Genomic DNA, 22794 nt, shown 5'->3' with positions numbered 1-22794 from the left:
TCAATAATTACATATTATCATTGTTAGCAAAAATTAATATTTTATAGCGCAAATATATTACATAAACGTACAAAACTCAAACGACATATTATAAGTCACACAAGCCCCTCCCCCCCCCCCCCCCCGCTCGTTCATGTCTGCATATCACGCTAATCAAATGATGGAAAATAGACAGGAAATTGTTCGCAATTAACTTCTTGTCGTTGCTGAGTTAGTATAGTCTGCAGTTATTGCCGTGGACATACGATCATTTTATCGTGCAAAAGTTCAATATATTATAATACATTACAATATTTAGCAGTAATAGGTATAATAGAAAATATATACTTTGTGCGGCGGAAAACGTAGTACCGGTATAGATTTTTAGCGGAGATTATCTCACAGTGTATATATAATATAATATAACAAAGCATATTTTATTATCTAAACTATCAACACTAATAATATTACAAAGCTGAAGAGTTTGTGTGCTTAAACGTGCTAATCTCGGAAACTACTGGACCCGTTTCAATAAAAGTTATATCAATGGATTTATTGGGACTTGGGTGGTATTTAAGCTTATTTTTTCAACCCCTATAAGTTGGTATAGAGTACATATGCTCACACGTGAATTACTACGTTTTAGCTCACGAATAGACTATCTAACGACCATGCGTGCTATGAGCTTTTTTTTCAAATAAAGAAACTATAATACTGAAGTTATTATTTGTAATTCAAATTTACAATAGACATGCAATGCCCTTATGTGTTTCAATGTTCGTAACTCAAATCCTCAAAAAATACTAATTTGATGTTAATGAAAGTTTCGGGTATTTTTTTAGATAAATCAGTAAGGTTTAGAGAGTTTGAATCGCATTAAAAATATATAGCTAATTCTACATCTAATCAACCACGGGTAAATAGCCTATCTCGAACAAATTAGTTCACAAAGTGAAGTACACCGAGGCTAATTTGTCCCGAGGTAAAATAAAAACGAGATTCAAAAATATAGCAACTGAAAAATTCATCAAGGTTTCAGCAGTCTTTGATACATTACACTTGTTATACTTCCTTCGCAGTGTACACTCAGATTACATAGTGTACACAGCACACGCACGCCGTAGTACGTACCATATTAATATGCAATTTGGAAGAGAAAAATGTGAAGTTTCCAAAAAAAAAAAAAACCTAAGAAGCAAGAATCACGCCATTCTACGACGCTAAACGTTATTAGACCTACTCCCTAACCAATTCTTTTTTGCGACCGTCGGCCTTATATTATTCATATATAAATCTCATTGTCACCTAAGCCTTTTTCGCGTGACCTACTTATACAATAGAAATTATTCATAAATAACAATTTTTTCAGTTTTATTGCGTCATCAACTCTAAAAATGTGGTTTCATATTATAATTAAATTGGCTTCTATTTTATTTAATAAACTGTCTGCAATAGTTCAATCTATCCGACAAATGTTAGTTTTGTTTACTGACTCGAGTATTGAACTGTTCTTTAATGAATAAGAAAATGTCTCTATTTTTGTATTCGCTGTTGTGACTATATTATTGTCGTTCACGTAAATTCTACAAAATCAAGTATATGAAACACGTCCGAACGTCTATTGAACGAGTTTCTACAAAAATAATAATTTTAATATAAATAGAAAACGTCGTCGTATCACTTTTTAATCAGACCGTCTAGTATAGTATCGGGAAAATTCAAATTCAAAAAGGGCAAATATACTGTGCACATAATTCGCAACTTTTTTTGGTTGCTATAAAATATACCTATCTATTATATTACATAAGCTATGCGTTTAATAGAATTTCCATATCTATAACAAATATTCTATATATTTGTATACTATCTGCTATTAAATATACAAAAACAGATAAATCATTTTTTACCACTAACCTGACATAAGCTAACGCTGCTAATGTTTTTCTAAAATTATATTTAATTAATTAGTTATACACGTGATACAAAAATAAAAGAAGAACTAATGAAAAATAATAATAATAATAATATTTTCATATATTTCTATTATAATTTCGTGTTTTGAATATTATATTATTATAAAATTGATTATGTTTTTATTTGAAATAGCATAATATGTTAAGTATTAGAAATGGCGAATAGGGACAAATGGATGTAGCCGTTTGGACGTGGGGGACAATTGGACGTAAAATAATATATAAAGAAAATAAATAATATTATAATAGATCATCATCAAAATATAATAATCTAACCAACAATTATTCAAAGGTATGACACTAGAACTAAAATATCATTTTTAAGCAAAATCGCTCAAAATATTTCTCTGCATTAAAATAAAATGTTGATTATTTGTTAATATTATTACATTCATTATATAAGTAATATATAATAAATATAAATAACTATGTTTGACATTCATACATTTTTTAGATCTTTTAAACAATAAAAAATTTTTTTTATATATTTTATGTACATTTTTACGTACCTATTAAAATAAATATAATTAATATAAATAACTTTTTTTGATATTGTATTTTAATTGTTGGCGTACCTATTATAATAAAACATTTGTTTTAGATATATTTTTAATTTTAATATTTTATATAATGAAAAATTTGTATATTTAAATATTTTATATTTATTTTTGACTTATTAAATATAAATGTTTTATTAATTTTATTTACTGATTTATATATATATATATATATATATATATATATATATATTTGACATCCAAACGGCTACGTCCATTTGCCCTTAATCGTAGAAATGGTACCTACTTACTCACTGCTCACAATAAATTGATATTTGTTTTTCTATCGAAATGGCTAAAATAAATTATTTTGTAAACAATTGTAATTTTATCAGCATATAATTATTTATTTTGTTATTGTATGTCGAAAACCTAGTAATAGTTTAGATTAAAACCATAATTAACCACTTGTCATATTATATACTAAATAATACAATTTTTATCGTTATTTTCATAACATTATGTGATAAATAACAAAATATAACATTTTATATATTTTAATATAATTTAATGTACTTATATATTGTATTTTTTAGTAATTTGCATATTAACATTAGTATTGAAGCCAAACACATAAATCCTATATATATAAAGAGAGAAGTAAAAAAAAATTATTATTTATGAAACCACAAATAGGAAATTTGATTATGCTCTAATTATATTTGCCTTGATAATAATGGTTAGAGTTGAAAAAATTAGATAAAATTCAAGCTGGAAATAAATTTCACTAATATTAATTAAAACAACTGTTTATTATAAATATTTCTTATTTTAGTGACTGTATAAAATAAACGATGACAAGGAGAGGAAAAAATATAAACGTATTTATTATTTCGTTTAATGAGAAAACTAAAATTAATGGTCTTTGATAAAAAAAATAAAAAAATTAACAGTTCAAACTATAAATTGACGATGTTAGTTTTATAAATTTATTGGATATTGAAAACAAATTACCTTATTACAGAATTTTGATCAAAGGTTTATGTATACGTGAAAAAAGTGTGTAATCTATTATTTTACTGCATAATAAAATATATAATAATATGTTCAACGACGTACATTAGATTTTAAGTTTATTTTTTGTAAAATAATTATTGTTCTCTAAAATTTAATTTTTTTCTGAGAGAGAGAATCTGAATTATTAATGGAAAATTGACCGAATGGATTTATTTTTATTCGATCCCTTCCGTTTCCGTTTGGACAGTATTCAATATTTACCTATATTTCATTTTTTTAGAGGATATACTCGTAATTCTCAGTTTGCCGTGAAATACAAATGTCAATCTAATAATGATAAAATGGCACAATTAAATCAGTAACAAAAAATGAACGAAGAAAATATCACAAAAAAAAAAAACATTGATCGATAAAATAAACGGAGTCAAATAATGAATATTGAAATATATTAACATATATATAAAAAAAAAAAAACATTACCTATGGGTTATGAATTTATAAACGAAAAACTCTCGTAACGCAATCGTTTTTATTACTTGTAAATTTATTATGATTTTAATCCATAAAAAAAAAAAAATGTAATTTGTTTTTGAAACACTGCGCAACAATGGGTACACCGCAACTCTTTATTTTCTTTTTTTAACCTTGGACTCGATATTGTTGTTTAAACACTCGACAAAACTAATATAATATTAATGGTTAGAGACTTAATTAGTTATTCATCAAAAAGTTACTTTTAATTAAAAAAAATATATATATGATTTTAAAATTTTGGCGAAACTATGTTGTACTGCAGACATTTATAATAATATATTTATAATACTTGTATATCAAAGTTACTCCAACGATTTCATTTTTTATTTTTTGCCCCGTTCTCTGACATTATGCATATAATAGTATATTAATTCTGTATACCTCGACGTTAATATTAACAACGGCATGAATAATTGGCAGTGAATAAGAAACGGAAGAATAATAATGGTGTTTAATCGGTCAGACTAAACAAATAGGGAATTTTCACGATATTTTTCTGAAGGAAAATCGATGTATGGTAAATTAAATTCAAAAAATACGCAATACTATGCTCGGCTTCGGGAGCGAATGACACGCGTATCGCCTCGGCGTGGGATATTACGATTTTAAATTTGAAAACAATATAATTGAATAGGTATATGTGACGAGGAGTAACTATATTGTTTTCGAAGATGTTATTCGAACTAAGAAATATCATATTAATATATTGATTGTTCGTGTTAGCAGTGTTGGCACAATTTATATTATATTCTACGCATAAGCGCACCTAAATTATCTATATATTGCGCCGTCTACACGACATAAGATAAATCATTTTTTATATATTTTTATAAGTTATCGATATTATAATATAGTAAATGGATTCGATTTGAAGATTTAAACCTTAATTGTATACATATATATATATACGCTTAAAGTGTATTTGGAATTACTCTAAATTTTGTTTTTATGAACCACGAGATACTATATAATGCATTTCAATCTTGTTTACGTTTTTCCCGATGAATACGAAACATATTATTATGGTATTTGACGGTTATACTTTCAAAGGAAATACATGTTTTTTATTTAAAAATATACGTTTTTTCTTCAAGCTTCAACTTTACATTAAAAAAAAAAAATAATAACAAACCTCACTAAACTAAATATATATAAATAATAAAAATAATAATTTACAAAAATAAAAATATACGCCTTACAACAAACTACAAGGACGACAAATATAAGTATATAAATGTAACCATTTGAAACAAAAATCAGATTTTCTGAATCAAAAGAAGAAAATCGTATTGCGTTTGCTATGTATAGAGTTATTAAAACAAAAAAATACTAAATTTTTCCTGTTTTTATTCTTTTGTTAATTGTTTAGACGTTTTAAAAACTACGGCACATCTCGATAAAAGTTTTTAACTATATACATAAATAACCCCAATCGTTAAAAAAAATGGTTTGTAACATTTATTGATTAGTATTTAAAGTCGAAACAACAGTAAGGAATATGTATACTAAATTTGCACACAACTTAGGTATTTTTTAAGATTAAATTTTAGTTTCAAAAAAAAAAAAATTAGGATAAGAATAAGAATCAAATCATCTATAATACGTTTCTTGTAAATTTAAATTATGAAGAAACGTATTAATTTCATGAATTGTGGTAAGGTACAGTGAAAGCGGCAATGGGTCTAAACTAAACGGCCTCGAATAAGCTATAGAAAAATATAATAATAGAAATAATAAGTATAATATAATGTAGCAAATTATCTTATATCTCTGCAGTTATATAATATAATGACAATAAATAATAATGTTTCCAAATCAAAAGTTATGTGTGTAATAAATTAATATGCACAATGACACAATAATTATTGTAACGAATCCCAACCATATACCGGACCGTATTATGGTCTGCGATCGATAATTTATAACGTAGTGTTATATTTTTAGATCGCATGATGATATAATAAGATTTCATAGCCTAAATAATTACAGTGGAACCTCGATAACTCGATCCCCTATAAGTCGAATTTTCGATAACTCGAATTTTATTTTCGCCACCAATCGAGTTATCGAGGTTCCACCGTGTGCTGCATATTTGTGTCCAAATAATCATGTGGATAGCAATTTAAAATTTAATTGATATTTTTTCGGATAAACTATCTATTCGAAAAAATCTATCCTTACCTTTAAGTAATTTTATACTAATTTTTAATATATCATTCAACCGTAATATCGTTATTATCTCTCTGATATTTTGTAACAAATATATTTTTTTGAGTTTTGTTCTGTTTTCAACGTTTCATTTTACTTTTATTCATTTATATTATACACAAGTATACGTATATATATATCATTTTTTTTATTTTATTGAACTGAAAAAACATCAACATCAAAGATTATTAGTTCTAGATTTTAAACCATAGTACGTAGTATATAGAACTGGTTAGATATACAATGTTAAAAACTAGAATAATCATAAATCCATAGTAACGTGAAATAAAATATACAATAATATTATACCACAACTATATATGCTTACTAAATTGTATTATTTAAGTAAGTTTTTCTTATAAGGTTTATCATATTTGTTTTCAGTGTCTAGTCCTAGTGCTTTGTCCATGTTGGGTGATGGGATGTAAATTTTATATTTTTGAGTTCATCGATGTAATATTTGTATCGTTCTGTTAATATAACCCCACACAGGTTGTGCACTGGGAAAAAACCTTTTTGGTCATTAGTAACTATTGCGTTAACCTTGTACATATAGCCTATCCGGAGTCGATTAATTAAATTGTTTTTCTGTTCTGCTGAGATTTCGATTTTGTCAATCATAAATCGAGTTCTCCATTTCTCTGAGTTTAGTCCATTATTTGTCTCATCCAGCGGAATTGCCATTTTATTTTGATAACGTTTCTAATATGGGTTTTCATTCCGGAATATGTTGGTACATCAATTTTATAAATTATATATTGATACGTGTCTCGATATACAATCTTATTTGTTATAATTTAAGCCGTCGGGTGTTTATAAATAAATAAATTTTACTGACGCAATGATGATGTAGGTACAATAATGATATAATATTATATGATATACATACAGCCGCACATAAACAGGATAAAAAAATCGTCTGTAACTATATGTCTATATATATATCTTGTGGGGGAAAAGGTTTACTTATATAAAGAGCTTAAATCATACGCTCATTGGCGTCGTATAATACGTGTGTGGGTTTTTCGGGGGACTATAATACGAGCTTTCCAAAAAACCATGAACGAAAATCGTTTTAAAAACATTTTTCTCCCGAAAATATTATTCCACAAAAACGGGTGTAAATTAAATACAAATAATATTATATTAAACGAAAATATTCAAATGTACAAAATTGCAGTGTAAAAGTATAAATACACTGCAGCACTGTTGCACGGCTATAGGTCGTTCCACGTATATATATACATAATACCTATATGTAGTATGTATATACCTATATATTGTTATTATTATTTTAATATTATAACAGTGTTTTCTTTCTTTTATTCGTCCTTCATTTCCTTCTTAGTCCTTCTGCGCGATTTAACTTTATTGTTGCTAAAATATAAAATCCTACTATATAGGATACCTATATATGTACGAAAACGCGCACAGTCGAATGTTTCCACCAGCGCGTACATAATAATCCGAACCCTTCGGAGGCCGAAAATGTTGGCTGGATAGCCTGGATATTGAGTTCCCTATTTTTCCGCGATATATAAGTATTTTTGGATCCAGTATAGTATAATAATAACATGAGCCCGGTGTACGTTTAGCAAGAAAAAAGAAAATCATCTCTCGTAAACGGATCATCGCAATAATATTGAGAGTTAGTCACCCGAAACGCGGCGTTGTCGAAATAAAGTTTATTTAAAATTTGTACTTATTTTCTTTCCACGCCAACCATTTTTTTTTTTATGTATATACATAATATACGATTTAAAAAGGCAAGGTCACGCCATATAAGACGTTGATGTATTAAGTGTACGTCTTGATTTTAAATTTAAATTTAAGATCAGTAATAATCAATGTTGAGGTAACTAAATAGTTTTTGGCTCGTATATAAACATAGAACACTTCCGTTAAAAAAAAAAATAAAGCAAATATTGGTTATTCAGTGTACGACTTTAGATAGGTAGGTACCTAGCGGTTATGACATAATATAATATGCTTCACGGCTAACTGACTATAAGTCATATTATTTAGTTTAATAATATTAATATATCTACCTATATTATATTATAATATATAATATACTATAATAAATTAATAACTATCTGTCATGCACATGCAACTCGCTGCAGTCCTGCATTGAGAGCCCTAGGCCATGGTGATTTTATACTGTATGTTAAAAACCGGAAGTCAAAATGACATGATAATATGTAAAATTAAATAGTAATAATGGTTGTATAAATTATGTATTTTGTATTTAAATATGCTTGACAAATCAAGGCTATATAGATTTATGTGTACAATAACGTCAATAACTATTTAGGTATAATATTTTACTTTTTATAATTCATTTACAACTTTAAAAATTCTTAATATCTTCAAAAATCCATGTAGACAATTGTTGACTATTATAATTATTATTGATCATTCTTATTGATTTTATTAATATTGGTTCTTTGTATAATAATCTCCTAACATGCTTTAGGGCTTATGTCATATCATAGGTACTACTGTCTACTGTACTAGCACAGGCGCAATTATTTCGATAAAAAAATCTGAAGTTGCTTATGCTCTTCGGGTATAGCGTTGAATCGCCGCTGAATGTGATTTATAAAAAATGTTTGAGGGTGCTAATGCAACCCTTTAATTGCGCCAATGTATACTATAGTATGTGATCTAAGTATACGACCGACTGTCGCCTAGCTGCGATTTATTTCAAAATTTCACATTATTATAATTATTCGATTTTAATGTTTTTGTTAAGTGTAGCATTTTTTAGTGTACTGTTTGTATTAGCAAGTACATTATTATTAATTTAAAAATGTTTAGAAAATATTTATAAAATTACATTTTGCTGTCTGGGGTGGGATGTAACTTGGTTAGCAACCCGCTAGTTCCTGGAATTCCTTGGCTGCAGCCTGTAGCACGTAGGTATATCAAACTATACAAGTTCTGTGCTCGGCTTTCGGTCAGGTGCGTTTGCATTATCCATTTATCCATTATTGTTAAGACCATTTTCGTCGATTTACGACCTAAAACTATATTGTTATTTCTAAATATAATTTATATTTATGATTAATATTATATCTACAAATATTAAATAACACCTACGGTTTATTATATTATACTTTGGGTGATTTGACAATTGACTTTTACACCTCGACAATATCCTTTTTTCCGTGATCGTTTTTATGTGATATTTCATTTAACTATACCATATTTATCGCACAATATGTTTTCTACTTTTCCTAAAAGATTTTTAGCAATTAAAAAATTAGTAACTTGAGACTGGAAAGAGACTGCTAAGTGCTAAAATATTTATTATCATAAAGTCACGATAATAAAAATATAAATCGCGTAGTAGGTAACTTTTTTATTTATATGTACCTATATTGAATCTAGGTACCTACATAACTTGTTTTTTAATATCGGTAGTTAATATCATCGCTTATTTCTTAAAGATTTTTAACGTCAAGGTTTATGATGATATTATAATAACGAAACACACACTGTTACTGGTGACTGGTGTATTGCTGTAGTAAATAGATTAGTCGTGTCGGAGCTATTAAAAGTTTAAATTTAATTTATGAATGTTTTAATTAAGAAAAAGTTTTAAAGACAGTCTCAATGAATAACCATAGTAAGTTAGTCCTCACGGGACACAACCTGTCATAGTAGTGCGCATGCCTTGTACTAGCAGGTAGATATGTTTCCGAAATTAAAATAAGTCTTAATGTTTTTATTTTATTTTTTTATTGTAAATAAGAAATAAACAATCTGTGACCTACAAATTTAGTTTTTTTTTTTTTAATAATAATTGTATGAGCATGGATAGTAATTGGCTGTTAAAAAGGCATTACTCAACAATCATTTGTTTTGGTCAAAATTGGTATCAATCTTACTATAATTTTAATTTTAGTTATGGGTAAATCATTTTTATAAAACAAACTTAATTTTTTCTCGAGTATGAATAAATTAGGTAGGTATATTCAATATTTTAAAAATGTAACCATAAACATTTTTAGCATACAAATATATAGTTGTGGTAGTAAACGATTTTTACATTTCGTAGATAAAAATAAAAAATTGTCTATTACACTGAAATAATTTTAACTTAATTATACTCAAACTATTCAAACAGTACCAGGAGTCATTAACAAATCCAGTGATGATTTGGTCATTTATTCGAATGTATGCCACAAACATATTTAATTTGTTAATTCTTCATATTAATCACTAGTGCTTTTTTATTGTTATTCAGAAATAGGAATATATATTATATATACATATATATATATAACCAAAATGATTTTGACTTCATATTTTTAAATAGTCTTTACTTATAACAAATTCAAAGACCTATGTAAATACAGATCGAAATAAGTTGTTATCAACAACTCCCAATCTGTGCAAATACCCAATTGTTGATACATATTAATTTCATTTTGTAAAAATCATCACATGCATAAATAGATTTTATTGTTACAACATTTATTTATTTAAATACCTTTACAATAAAATTGTTATAGTCAGTGAGAGAACGCGCTGGTGGTTCAGCACAACCCCCCGGCGTCACCATACTATTAAAAGTGGTTCGTTTATGGCTGGGTATCATTGGGCAATGTGCAGAAAAACTGATTAGTGATTTTGGTCAGTCTGCAGCACATTCTCTTGCTGGACAGGGTATAGATTAAATAATTCTTTAACAAAATGTGGAATTATCTGTTTGATGTGGGGTCTATAGATGGGCATACAGGGACTTCCCATTGGATCTGTCCTCAAAACGTTGGAATTTTAACTTATTTTTATCAATTATTCTTGAAGTTCAAGGTGTTTAAGAATTTATTAAGTCATCATTTCTTTTCTAACCAAGGTTAATATTTTTAAATCATATTACAAAATAATAACACCATTATATTGGCTTGTAGTATACGCTTTATTAATAATGCAGTTTACATTATAAGAATGGTGAACAATTCATGTAAACGTACACTTCACAGCAGCAACAGCAACAACAGCAACAGCATTCACCAGCAAGAACAATTCAACAGAATTGGATACATCTGGAAATGAAAAATAATTATTAAATTAATTAAATGTATTTTCACAATAATTTTAAAAAAATGTATATAAACACTATACAAAAGTGGTATAGTAACTAACACAATTATTTTGTTTGAGATTCAAAAATTAATTATGTTATTAACAAATAGTAACATGAAAGTTATGACACTGGGACCAGAATTTTTAATGTATTTCTACTTCTTAGAAAAAAAAATTGTAAGCATTAATATTCAGTACCCAATTAAATTAATTGAATACATTATATAAATTTTAAAAATATTAGTATAATTAAACTTAAGAATCTCAAGATTTTATCTCATTTCTTTTTTGATTCTTAAGTAAACGTATTTAAAATATTAATATCAAGATTTGTATCAATATTAATTTAAACTTTAAGTTACAGAGTATAACATTATTTATTTTTAATTATTCTTATAAACTACCCTAAGATAATAATTAATACTATGAGAATAATGCAAAAATCTGAAGAAATAGGTATATATAATTTTTTAATAAATATACTATTGTAAATTTAGTCAAATAATTATTTAAACTTTACAAACTACTTTAACTCTTATCAAAAAAGATACAGCCTGTCAAATATTTAGATATAATGATGATATGTGTACAAAATGAGACAAACTATTAAAACATAGAAGTGATTATCCAGAATTTATACACTAACATAATATACATTATTTTACAAGTTTATGCTTTCAATAATAATAATAGTAAAGTTACATAATTTTTAGTTGTTGATATAGGTAATTTATTAAGTTTAGAATTTAAGCTGTTTTAAGTAACAGTTATTATGGTAAAAAATATAATTAACAAATACATTATACGAAAAGTATAAAGTAATTATTGAATTTATTATGGACAAAAATTAATTTAATTTATTCTAATTATTTTAATCAAAATTAAATTGATGATTTGATCAACATTTTCAGTGAAAAAACACACAGAATGAATTATCTATAACGTAATTGGGTATTAAATTTTAAAATGGCTACTGATACTGAAGCACCGCTAACACATTTAACATAACAGAAACGCAGGGTGTACAACACGTTAAATACGATCACCTAACTCGCAGAAAATTACTAATAATCGTTTACAAAAGTTTACCTACAGGGTAATCCTATCGAAGCCTTCTAGCTTCTCTTTCGGACTCGAGCAGTGTGAGAATGTCACCCTCGCGCACGGGACCTTTGACGTTCCTAATGATCTGACGATTTTGTTCGCCGATGAATTCTACTTTGACTTGAGTACATTGGCCCTGGGAACCGGTACGGCCCAAAACCTTCAACACGCGAGATAACACAACTGGCTTGTCCATGATTCTTGTCCTAGAAGTATTATACAAATTATTATTTTTCTTTTAATTAACTACATATGTTTTATTCAAAATGTCATCATTTGACGATCTGATTAATACCAAACGTACTTACTTGTGCTAAGTCGCAGAAACAAAAACTGAAACAAGGCTGAGGATTCAGGAACGTGGGTTAAAGTGAAAAAGAGCGTGGCAGAGGCGTCGTTCGAGATGGTAATCAAAAAATGTTAGGCTATGCCGCTGTGGTTCAAACACAGATTGTCCAACCAAACAAACTTTTTTGTTTTTTATTCCATGACAAAAATTTTTACGCGACAAAGTTTGTTTAACATTCTTTAAATTTTAATAAATAAATTGAAACAAATTGCGTTACCAAGTATGTAAAATAATATTGTGTTAAAATAAATCATCTCACTAAGTGAAATTTATATTTATTGGATAAAAAATTTGTTTTTAAATATATTTTCACTAGAACAAACGTTAAAATTAAAAAAAAAATAATGGCTTTATCTCAAAAACAAACGATTTGCTCCGATTTATTTTTGCACCATCGTTATAAACTCGTCGAAATACATAGTTTTCCGAAAGAAAATTCTCATGGGCGCCAGACTAGATTTTGATATTTATGTGTTTGAAACAGTAAAGTTGATGTCGGAATAGTTGGTCATTTGTTACACATAAGGACTAAGGTAGTGAAAAGGTATGAGGTTTTTCAGGTTTATGTTTAAAAGAAAATCATAAATAATAAAAGATTTTTACTATTTTTGATACAATAATTTTCAATATCTTATCATTTATCATAAATGAGAAAAATTAATAACACAGAAATGTTATGAATAAAGGTGTGAACATTAGCATTTTGAATTGCAATTAACTTGGTATAGAGACATTAGAGACTGTGTATAGGTATTAATTTTAATTTCTTAAGTTATATTTAGAGCAATCCTAGCGTCAAAGCATTAAAAAATTAACAGTTTTTTCTATAAACGTTTGTTTAATTAAACTAATATTTCTAGTCCACAATACTCATGGAAAAAATTAAATAATTATTTTCCAAATAGTCAAATTCATATTAATATATCTTGGCTTGACAAAAGAATACTATTACACCATTATAACAAACATAAGAACATAAATTAGTATTAAAATTGAAATATTTGTAAATAAACAAACACATATGTATTCTTTATTCAATAAAATATTTAAATATATGACAATAAAAATTAAAAAATAAACTACAAAATTGTAATACATTACATTTTTTATAAAATTGATGACTGATGTTTCATAAAAATTATTTATGTCATTAGTGGGAAAAATAAAATTATATGGTTTATTAATTACACATCATGTTCTTCTTTTAATCCAGCACAATAATCTGATAATAATTGGCTATTTGAATCTTTATTAAAAAAATCTTTTAGACCTGAAACATTTCAATTCAGCAATATTAAAATCAATCATTTATTAAGCAGTTATTATGATTTGGATTTATAAATGCACAGTAATATAATTTACCTAGCAAAATACTAATAATTTCTTGAGTTTTTTTTGGAAATAACTTGTCTAGATTTTCAATTAATTCATTACAATTTTTTTTCTGTCATATATTTTTTTACAATACTGACAAACTTTGTGTATGTATCATTTTCTTTTAGTACAGTTCGAACCTATACATAACAAAAAATAAACAACAAAATTATATAATCTATTAAATTAAAATTTGGTTTAAAATGTTGTTAACTAAAAATAAACACTTACTTTTGTCATAAAATTAATAGTTTTATTTTTTGAGTCCACTATTGTTTTGGGATACTCAATTTTATTGGGTATTATTTTTAATTTACGCTTTTTAACTACAGGTTTTAAATCTGATGTTACATCAATTTTTAAAGGCTGACTTTCTGAAATGGTATTGATTATTGTTTGCTCTTCAAAGATATCAACAAACTCTAAAATGCTATTAGAACTACTAGAGCTGATCAGTGTACTTTTTTTTTCTATTTTTTTATCATCTTTACTACAGTAACTTTCATAAAGTTTTATAGTGTCATCTTCCAATGCTTTTCGTTTAACTGATTCAATCGATCTCAATACAGTAGCTTGAGCAGGCTCATCGAATGTAGCATTTGAAAATAAAACTGCAGAAGGCATCTAAAACATTATTCACATATTATTAACTATTATAATATTAAAGTATATAAATAATTACTGTTGCACCAGAATTTTTGAAAAATTTCATGTTTTCTCTGTAAGCCATTGAAAACTGATCATATATTTTTAGATGAGGTTGTAACCAAGCAGAGAGTTGTGATTTAATATTAAAACTCGCATAACGTTCGTCACAAAATATAATAGAACCCCAATCACCAATATGTCTAATTACACGTCCCATTGCTTGATTCACAGCCTTAATAGCTTCTAGCTTGTACCATTCTTGACCAGATAAACACTAAAATAATTATAACCAAGATAAACAAAAAAAACATAATAAATATTAAATAAGTAAATAATAATAAAACTTATTTTAAATTTTTACCTGTGCATTTTCTTTTCTCATTTCATCCAAATATTCTCTTTTCATCACTACCCGCGGATCTTGGTAAGGAGGATATGGTAGTCCTAATATAATTACAGCTCTAGCTTTCCAATCAGAAAAGTCAAGTCCTTCGGAAACTTTTCCTCTATAAACTGCTAACAACATAGCACCCTTGTTTTCTTGAATAGCTTTATAATAATCTTCAATTACAATGTTTAACACATCTTTATTTTTTGGTTCGACAAATATAGACTAGAATAAAATAATATTAATGACAATACTTTTTTTTCAAATATATATATTTATATTACTTTATTCTTAGTGATTGATGCCCATATATTACAACCCTGCCAATGATTAACACACTGGTCTAAAAATGGGTATGAAGGGAAAAAAACCAAAGTACCTCCAGGTATAATGCGTGAAAAATTTACTAGAGTTTGGCCCAAACTTACAAGAAAATCAGAATTATTCCTAAAAAAAAAATGTAATAATGCCGTTAACTGAGTAGTGGATCAAAATTAATTTAATTTGATTTTTTTAAAAACAAATTAAAAAGATTAATTTGATACACTTTAATAAACAATAATTTTCGATAATTTAGAAATATTTTATTTACCGGCTACTGTAGTTGCATATAAGTGGTTTGTTACTTGGTCCAGATTTTATGACTGATACACATACCTTAAATTAATAAATAAGTATACAAACAATGTTTAAAATAATATTATGATAAATTAATAGTTATTAGTTTAACTAACTTGAGTATTTTTAATGACATGGGCATTTTGCAATTGTACTTTAACTGGAATTCCAATTTCAGAAATAGTTGCAGTTAAAGGAGACAATGTACCACTTGTAAGTATTATACAATGAACATTTCGATTCAATAAGTCTCTCATCCTATGGAAGTCAACAATTAATTATTCACAAATTATGCATATTATTATTAAAAATATATACTTTTGTTCCAAGATTTATTAAATTTATCATAAAAACCTATAATTCATTAAATTAATTAAATTTATAACACATTCATATACACATGACGAATACAATAAATTAAGCAATTAGTTACATGACTATTATTCTGAAAACATTTTTTGAGGCATGAAAAAAGACTTTAATGAACACTTTTCTAAAAGTTCTAAGATTATGAACATAATGAGGAGAATAAGCACAATATTTTCAAATTTTCACGTAAAGCTAATAAATTTATAAAAATAAGATTATTACATTTTTAAACATAAAAATGAATCATTAATTAATTATTTGTATTTTTTTTAAAGCTAGGAATAATAATATTTTGATAATAATGTGTGGTGTGTGATATAAATATAATACTATAATAGCCTTTCAAATTGACTATATAAAAAAAAAAGTTAGGAAATAAGGGCTGTGTAATGTCTTTATGCAATTGCCACTTTTTATTTCATATAATATTTTAAAAACCCTGTAGTAGGACCTACTGCACTTGGCCATACTGAATATAAAGAAAATGCATACCCAAATCCAGGACTGAAGCACCAAAAATTCAAAGTCTTGCCTTTTTTGAGATCTTTTAATTTAACTGTATCATTCTTTGGCTTATATTTACTTTGCTCCAACTGTATGTATGTCTACAAATATAGTTTAAAATGTATTATAAAAAATATTCGAAACATATTATATAACTTATATAATTATAAAAAATCAATTATTAAACTATGAATAATAAAAATAAATATAAACAATTTAGATAAATTCTATAATACTTCTTACTCTAAAATATTTGTCTGTATTCTTAGGGTCTCCATTAGTTCCTAAACTTTGTAAAACACATTCTAAAAATTGTTGAAATTTATATAAACATGCTTCTTTAGCTTGATGAGGAGCATTGCTATTAGATGACGATAAATATAATGAAACAGAACTTAAAAAGCTAATAAATTTAGACATGTTTGAGGGTGTTATCTAAAAAAAATATGATTAGATCAGATTTTAGTTTTCAGAATAGTAACTATTCACATATATATAGTAAATACTTACGTCCGCGCCTTGAAGCAGTTTAAATATATACGATCCTTCCATTTTCTTATCGTTGGTACTGTTTGTAAGCTCAATACCATCAATAACTTTTTCTATTTCTAAAAATAATGCTTTTAACACACATATATCATCATCAGAAAATTCTCTAGGTTTTAACTGTATTGGTTCTGCAGAAAATTCTGTATTTTTTTCATCATACAATTGTTTCATAATCTAAATGGATTATAGAAGCTAAATTATATTATAGAGTAGAGTAATTCTTAATTCCAATTAATTAATTTCAGGTATGATAATTTATATTATATTAATGATAAACAATTACAAATTAAAAATATATCTTACATCAGTCACAGCATCAATGCAAAGAGCAATGTCAGTGCTGCTTATTTCTACGGAACAAGATTCTTCACACATCTTTTCAACATTATGTCCTTCGTCAAGAATGATAACATCATCCTAATATAATTACTATTATTAACTTTGGTTAATTCTATGATATATTTCTTAATAAATAAAAGTGATGAAAGTAATGAATACCTACACTAAATTGGATGTCTTGGGCTTTTCTTGTCCTTGGATCAATAATGTAATTGTATGGAGTGAATAGTATGTCAACATCTTTTTGTAATTCTCTAGACCCATAATATGGACAGCAGTTAAATTTTTTGCCTTTGTTTACTAAATCTTCTATATCTGCAATTCCGTTTTCTACAAATGCTTCTTGAGATTTAAGCTCAACATTATTGTAAAATTGGCATGTGCGAGTGCTTACTTTAGCACGGCATAATGCAATTTTAACAGAAGAAGTTGCTTCTTTCATAACTTCTGGATGAATACACAACTGGTCTCTCGAACCAATTATACCAACTTTCATGTGTTTGTAATTAGTCCGACGAAGTTCTTTCATCACTTGATTAAGCTGAGTGTGAGTCCGTGAGCCATAAATAATACGTGGCGGTCGAATCACTCCATCTAACAAAGGTTGAAGAAAAATAATGGATATTTAAATTTAAAATGTTGGATAAGTTGCTCTTCTATATATTATATTAGTTGTTGAGTGTATTCAGTCATTGAGATTACTAAAATAAATACATTCAATTCAAATTCAATGGTGACTGATAAATCATTGCAATTAAAAAGTGATTTTGAACAGTCTGTCTAATGGCGTGTAAATTTCCTACTAAAGGACTACTACTTATAAGTAATATGGTAAGTTGAACTTATTTTAATTTTTTTTTTCGAGTTTACCCTGATTATTATATAGTGTGTGATTTTAATCCAAAATTGAAGATTGCAACATATTACTCATGTAAGACTAACATATTTATAGCACTGTTCAAAACCTAAAATACCTAAACTACAACTAAAAAATTTGAAAGCTTACTCCAAGCACTGCCTAGATTCTTGTCAACGCCAGCTGCTGTATTGACCGACATAGATATGCTACTCTCCGTTGGACACATTCGATTGGCTTGAATCGCGGCTTTTTTTGCCATCAGCCAGGCCAAAGACGAACACAACAAAGACAGAGTTTTTCCAGTTCCGGTGGGTGACTCCAGAACACCATTGTGTCCCTGAAAACATAAAACTCAACGTACACACACACCGATTAAATAAATGAAACCAATAACGATGCACTGCTTACGTTTTGCAAACATTCCAAAACCTTTTCGATGTATTGTTTCTGAACTTCGTACGGTTCGTAGGGAAAATCTACCAATACTCCTTTGCATTCAAACGACGTCATTTTTTACTCGTACCGGAAAAATACGCTTAGGAAACTCTCAAATACATTATGCGTATGACAATAAATAGACGGTGGTGCCACAAACCTTAAACGGTTACGGCTGAAAAATTCAATTTACTTAGTGCGAAAATCCGGTACTCAGTAATAGCACTCGTCAAAAACTCTGAAACGAGTTAAGTACTATTGGTATAAATGTATATAATACTAAATTTTTAACTATTAAAGTGAATGACTCCGACGTTATCAACTATGATTGAATTATTCAAAAACCATTATCGCTCTTTTTGTGCTATAAAAGCGCGGGATTTTTATCGATAATACAGACTTCTTTGTTATCTATTAATCTTGTACGATGATAAGGGGGTAAAGGGGTTAAGCTTAAGATTTTCGGACTCACGGCAGTAGTAGTGTTCTAGGTCAGTGGTTCCAAATTGGTGGTGGTCCGCGGACCCCCAGAGGTCCTCGTGTTGATGATGGGGGGGGGGGTCCGTGGTTGTGTAGATATATAATACGATTTAATCGTGTGTAGTACTGAAGTGATATTTTTATTTTATTTTAGTAGACTTATTAAATTCGTAGTGGTTCGTAGGTATTTTGAAAAGTTTTGAACTATCTCTATTCTCTATTGAAACTCGATTATCGCGAAAAAGGTCGACAATACATTTATTATAAATGTATATCATTTTCATAATTAAACAAAATTGAAAAATAAGTACTTAAAATATTTAGAAATAAGGGGTTCGTGACATCCTACTAAATGGGAACCACTTTTCTAGGTCTAGATAAGTACTAAATGAGCTTCAGAAAAAAAAAAAAAGATTGGGAATAAAATACTTGGAACCCACCTCGGGGAAACCATTATTAACGTCGCTTGAAAAATAAATTTAAATATTTTATCGACGGCAGTAAATTAACTTATTTTATGGATAAAAAAAAAAGTTAACGAAAGACAGTTCACAATGTTCCCATTTAATAGTTTGAGTAAAAAAAAATCAGGATCAATAAATAATAATTAATGCCTAATTAAAAAATGACGGTATCGAGTCTTTTTTCCAGGGCGGGCTATACGGAGGCCAACATACATTAGGGCAGGCACAGTCACACAAATGTCAAATGCCTACCAACTCCCCAACCTTAGACCTTCCTTCTTGATGTTGACGCTGTCAGCTCGCTATTATACATGGCCATAGCCAATTTAATAATATCAATCGTTCTGTATACACGTAATTCCGGACCATCCAATAAATAAGCTTACTGTCGACGTTAAACACGCGTATATAGATGTACTGGTGTACATTGTACAATGTAAGGTATACGAATAAAGTCCTACCCATCGTAAACGAAAAATAAACTTAGCTAAACGTATTTATAGGTAATAATTTACGTAATAATATGACGTATGTCGTTACGATGAACCTCATTGGTTACGACATTGCACCACTGCGCAAAGCTAATGTAGTTCTTATTGTGCGTATTTTTGCACTTTTTGAAAAATTTAACTTTGAATGCATTTTTTACTGTTTTAAGGACATTTCTCTAGTTTTTAGATAATTTTTCAAAATTTATCTTAAGTAGGTATTACTGGTATTAGGTGATTTGCTCACGCGTTTCGGTAAAATCCACTAAACTTTTTAAATATCGAACCATTTCATTATTATTATTTATCAGATTCGTTTATGCGGATATGCCATAATAAGCCAATAACGTTTACGATGCTATGTAATATAAACTCGACTATATGAACAACTCATGAACTATCATATCTATATGGACTATGGAGTCGAGCCTCACGAGTCACGGGTTGAATAGAATTAACAAATCGGGAGTTGGTGAGTTGACTCGGCTAGTCGACTCGTTATAGTGAGCTGAGTCGAATGATTCAGTTCACCAGAGTGAGTCGAAATTCCTATCCCTAAATTGTCGTATACTCTGTCCACGACTGTCCAGCGAGAGAACGCCCCGCAGACCGACCAAAATCAGTTTTTCTGCGCATTTCCCAATGATAGCCAGCCATAAACGAACCACTTTTGATAGTATGATGGTGACGCGGGGGGTTGCGCTGAATCGGCGCGTTCTCTCGCTGGACAGATTATAGGACACAGGTATATTATAACAACGTATATGCAAATACTAAAATTACCCTTATTTTAAACGTAGATTATACGTATTATTATCATGTTTACTGGAATATGGTAATTTTTCAGAATTGTCTAAAATTAGATTTATATTATGATAACCATATAACCATTTCCGCGAACAACACAAAACAACGTAATTCGTAAATAACCCACAGTTATGTTTGTGTAACTGCTGTAGGTACGTATGAAATAGAAAGACCAGACCCTGGAATTACACATATATTTTTAAAACTATATCTACATAATAATTAGGGTGCGGCTTTGTATGTTTTTACATATTTGTCGTGAATGATAATATTCGAATGATTCCTTTATAGAAATATGTTACAGATCTATCGGATTATTTTAAGCTATAGTTGATATTACATACTTTTACATATTTTTGTTAAATATTTAGCTATTTACAAAATTAGTACTGTATCGCCCTTTTATATTATGTGTTTTTATCTTCTCCAGTCCGTATATTATGTGCTAATATTGCTAATCATGAGTTGCAACTCTCCAGTCCACACCACGCGATCATAAATAACCTAAACTAACCTTGCGATACGCAAACTTCTTTTGAATTTAGTCCTACTGAATTAGGAGCTTTAAATTTGCTGCTATAACTTCGGTCAACGTAAAAAACATTGTGTCTTAATTGACGTCGGTCTACTTTTGACAACCTAAAAAAGTATATGATTGTCAATTGTTTTGTTGACGATGAAGAATGTCATAACTCCAATGAATAAATACTTATTTGAATGCATCCCTTATTAATTTTAATAAAATATAATAGTCTAATGTAGTGTTGTATAATTTATATTTACGTACCTATACACAGTTATTTTATAATTTTTTTTCAAAAATAAAAATAAATACATATAAATCTGCACCCTAGTAATAATATTTGAAAATACAAATTTAAATTTGTGTGTAAAATCAAGAGTAATTCGAGGTGGGGCCCGTCTTTGACGCCGCCATTGCTACGAGTTCTAAAGATATTCTAAGATAAATTGCGTGTATATGAGATATAACGCATTTAACCTATTGATTGCATTTTTTCCTTCATGTTATTGCTGAATGCTGGCTTAACTGCCAAGCTCATTAAAAGCCAATTGTGTGTGGTCTGGTGCTGAGTGCTACAGCAAAATTTCGTACCTAATTTTAGTGCGGAACATAAATAATAATTTCCAATTTTACGAATTATTTGAGTTAATATTTTAGGTTTTATAAATTTTTCGGGACTTTGTAACTGTTCTCAAAAATATTGTACATCGTGAGTCGATATAGCCTTATATTATAGGTATCGATGTACTATGTACCATTTATTGTATTTTGTTGTAATCGATGACATAATGAATATCGAATTGTTGATCACTTATGTAGTTATATGTCAGATTAATGGTTGTCTATTGCGTCATCAATTCTACTATTTTAAGAATTATAATATAAACCACAAGTCGGTACAAGACATAGCTAAATATATATTTAGCCATGGGTACACGTACAACCTTTTTAGCATGTATAGTATACTGTATACATGATGTAGCCCATAATTTTTAAACTTTTAATTGAGGGTCACATTAAAACACTAATCGGATACGTGTTAAATTGCATCTTAGTTATCCCATAGAACTCATAGAAGACATTTACAGGAAAAAATAATATTATAAATTTCAAATACCACCAACATCATATGCATAGGCGTTACTAGTCTTTTAAGTTAGGGGGAGGAGGGGACTGGGTTCTAAAAAGTTTTAT

At 27.9% G+C, this 22794-nt stretch overlaps 2 protein-coding genes across 4 annotated transcripts; both read right to left on the bottom strand.

The window, feature by feature from the left end:
• Nucleotides 1-11111: 11111 nt before the first annotated feature.
• LOC132917944 (small ribosomal subunit protein eS28) lies at nt 11112-12873 on the bottom strand. 3 transcript variants are annotated; one of them, XM_060978947.1, is made up of 3 exons: nt 12715-12873; nt 12392-12612; nt 11112-11262 (listed from the first exon to the last, which is right to left on the bottom strand). In XM_060978947.1, the coding sequence occupies exon 2, from the start codon at nt 12600-12602 to the stop codon at nt 12405-12407; it is 198 nt and encodes a 65-aa protein (XP_060834930.1). In that variant the 5' UTR covers nt 12603-12612; nt 12715-12873; the 3' UTR covers nt 11112-11262; nt 12392-12404. The 3 variants fall into 3 exon arrangements, with proteins under 3 accessions (XP_060834930.1, XP_060834929.1, XP_060834931.1); XM_060978946.1 differs by having other exon boundaries at nt 12396-12612; XM_060978948.1 differs by having other exon boundaries at nt 12396-12612; nt 12711-12847.
• An 882-nt stretch (nt 12874-13755) lies between these two features.
• LOC132917544 (regulator of telomere elongation helicase 1 homolog) lies at nt 13756-19178 on the bottom strand. Its single transcript, XM_060978326.1, is given in 16 exon segments — nt 13756-14025; nt 14118-14196; nt 14198-14269; nt 14361-14753; nt 14812-15051; nt 15139-15390; nt 15450-15612; nt 15758-15822; nt 15900-16041; nt 16645-16757; nt 16900-17091; nt 17167-17379; nt 17509-17622; nt 17708-18138; nt 18551-18740; nt 18812-19178. Coding segments are annotated over 16 exon segments (2847 nt in total). The 5' UTR covers nt 18914-19178; the 3' UTR covers nt 13756-13939.
• Between the last annotated feature and the right edge of the window lie 3616 nt (nt 19179-22794).

Source organism: Rhopalosiphum padi, chromosome 1 (genome assembly GCF_020882245.1).
Source record: "Rhopalosiphum padi isolate XX-2018 chromosome 1, ASM2088224v1, whole genome shotgun sequence".
In the NCBI taxonomy this organism is placed as follows: Eukaryota; Metazoa; Arthropoda; class Insecta; order Hemiptera; family Aphididae; genus Rhopalosiphum; species Rhopalosiphum padi.
Note: the sequence above shows the minus strand (reverse complement) of the source record. Positions and strands in the feature narration are given on the sequence as shown.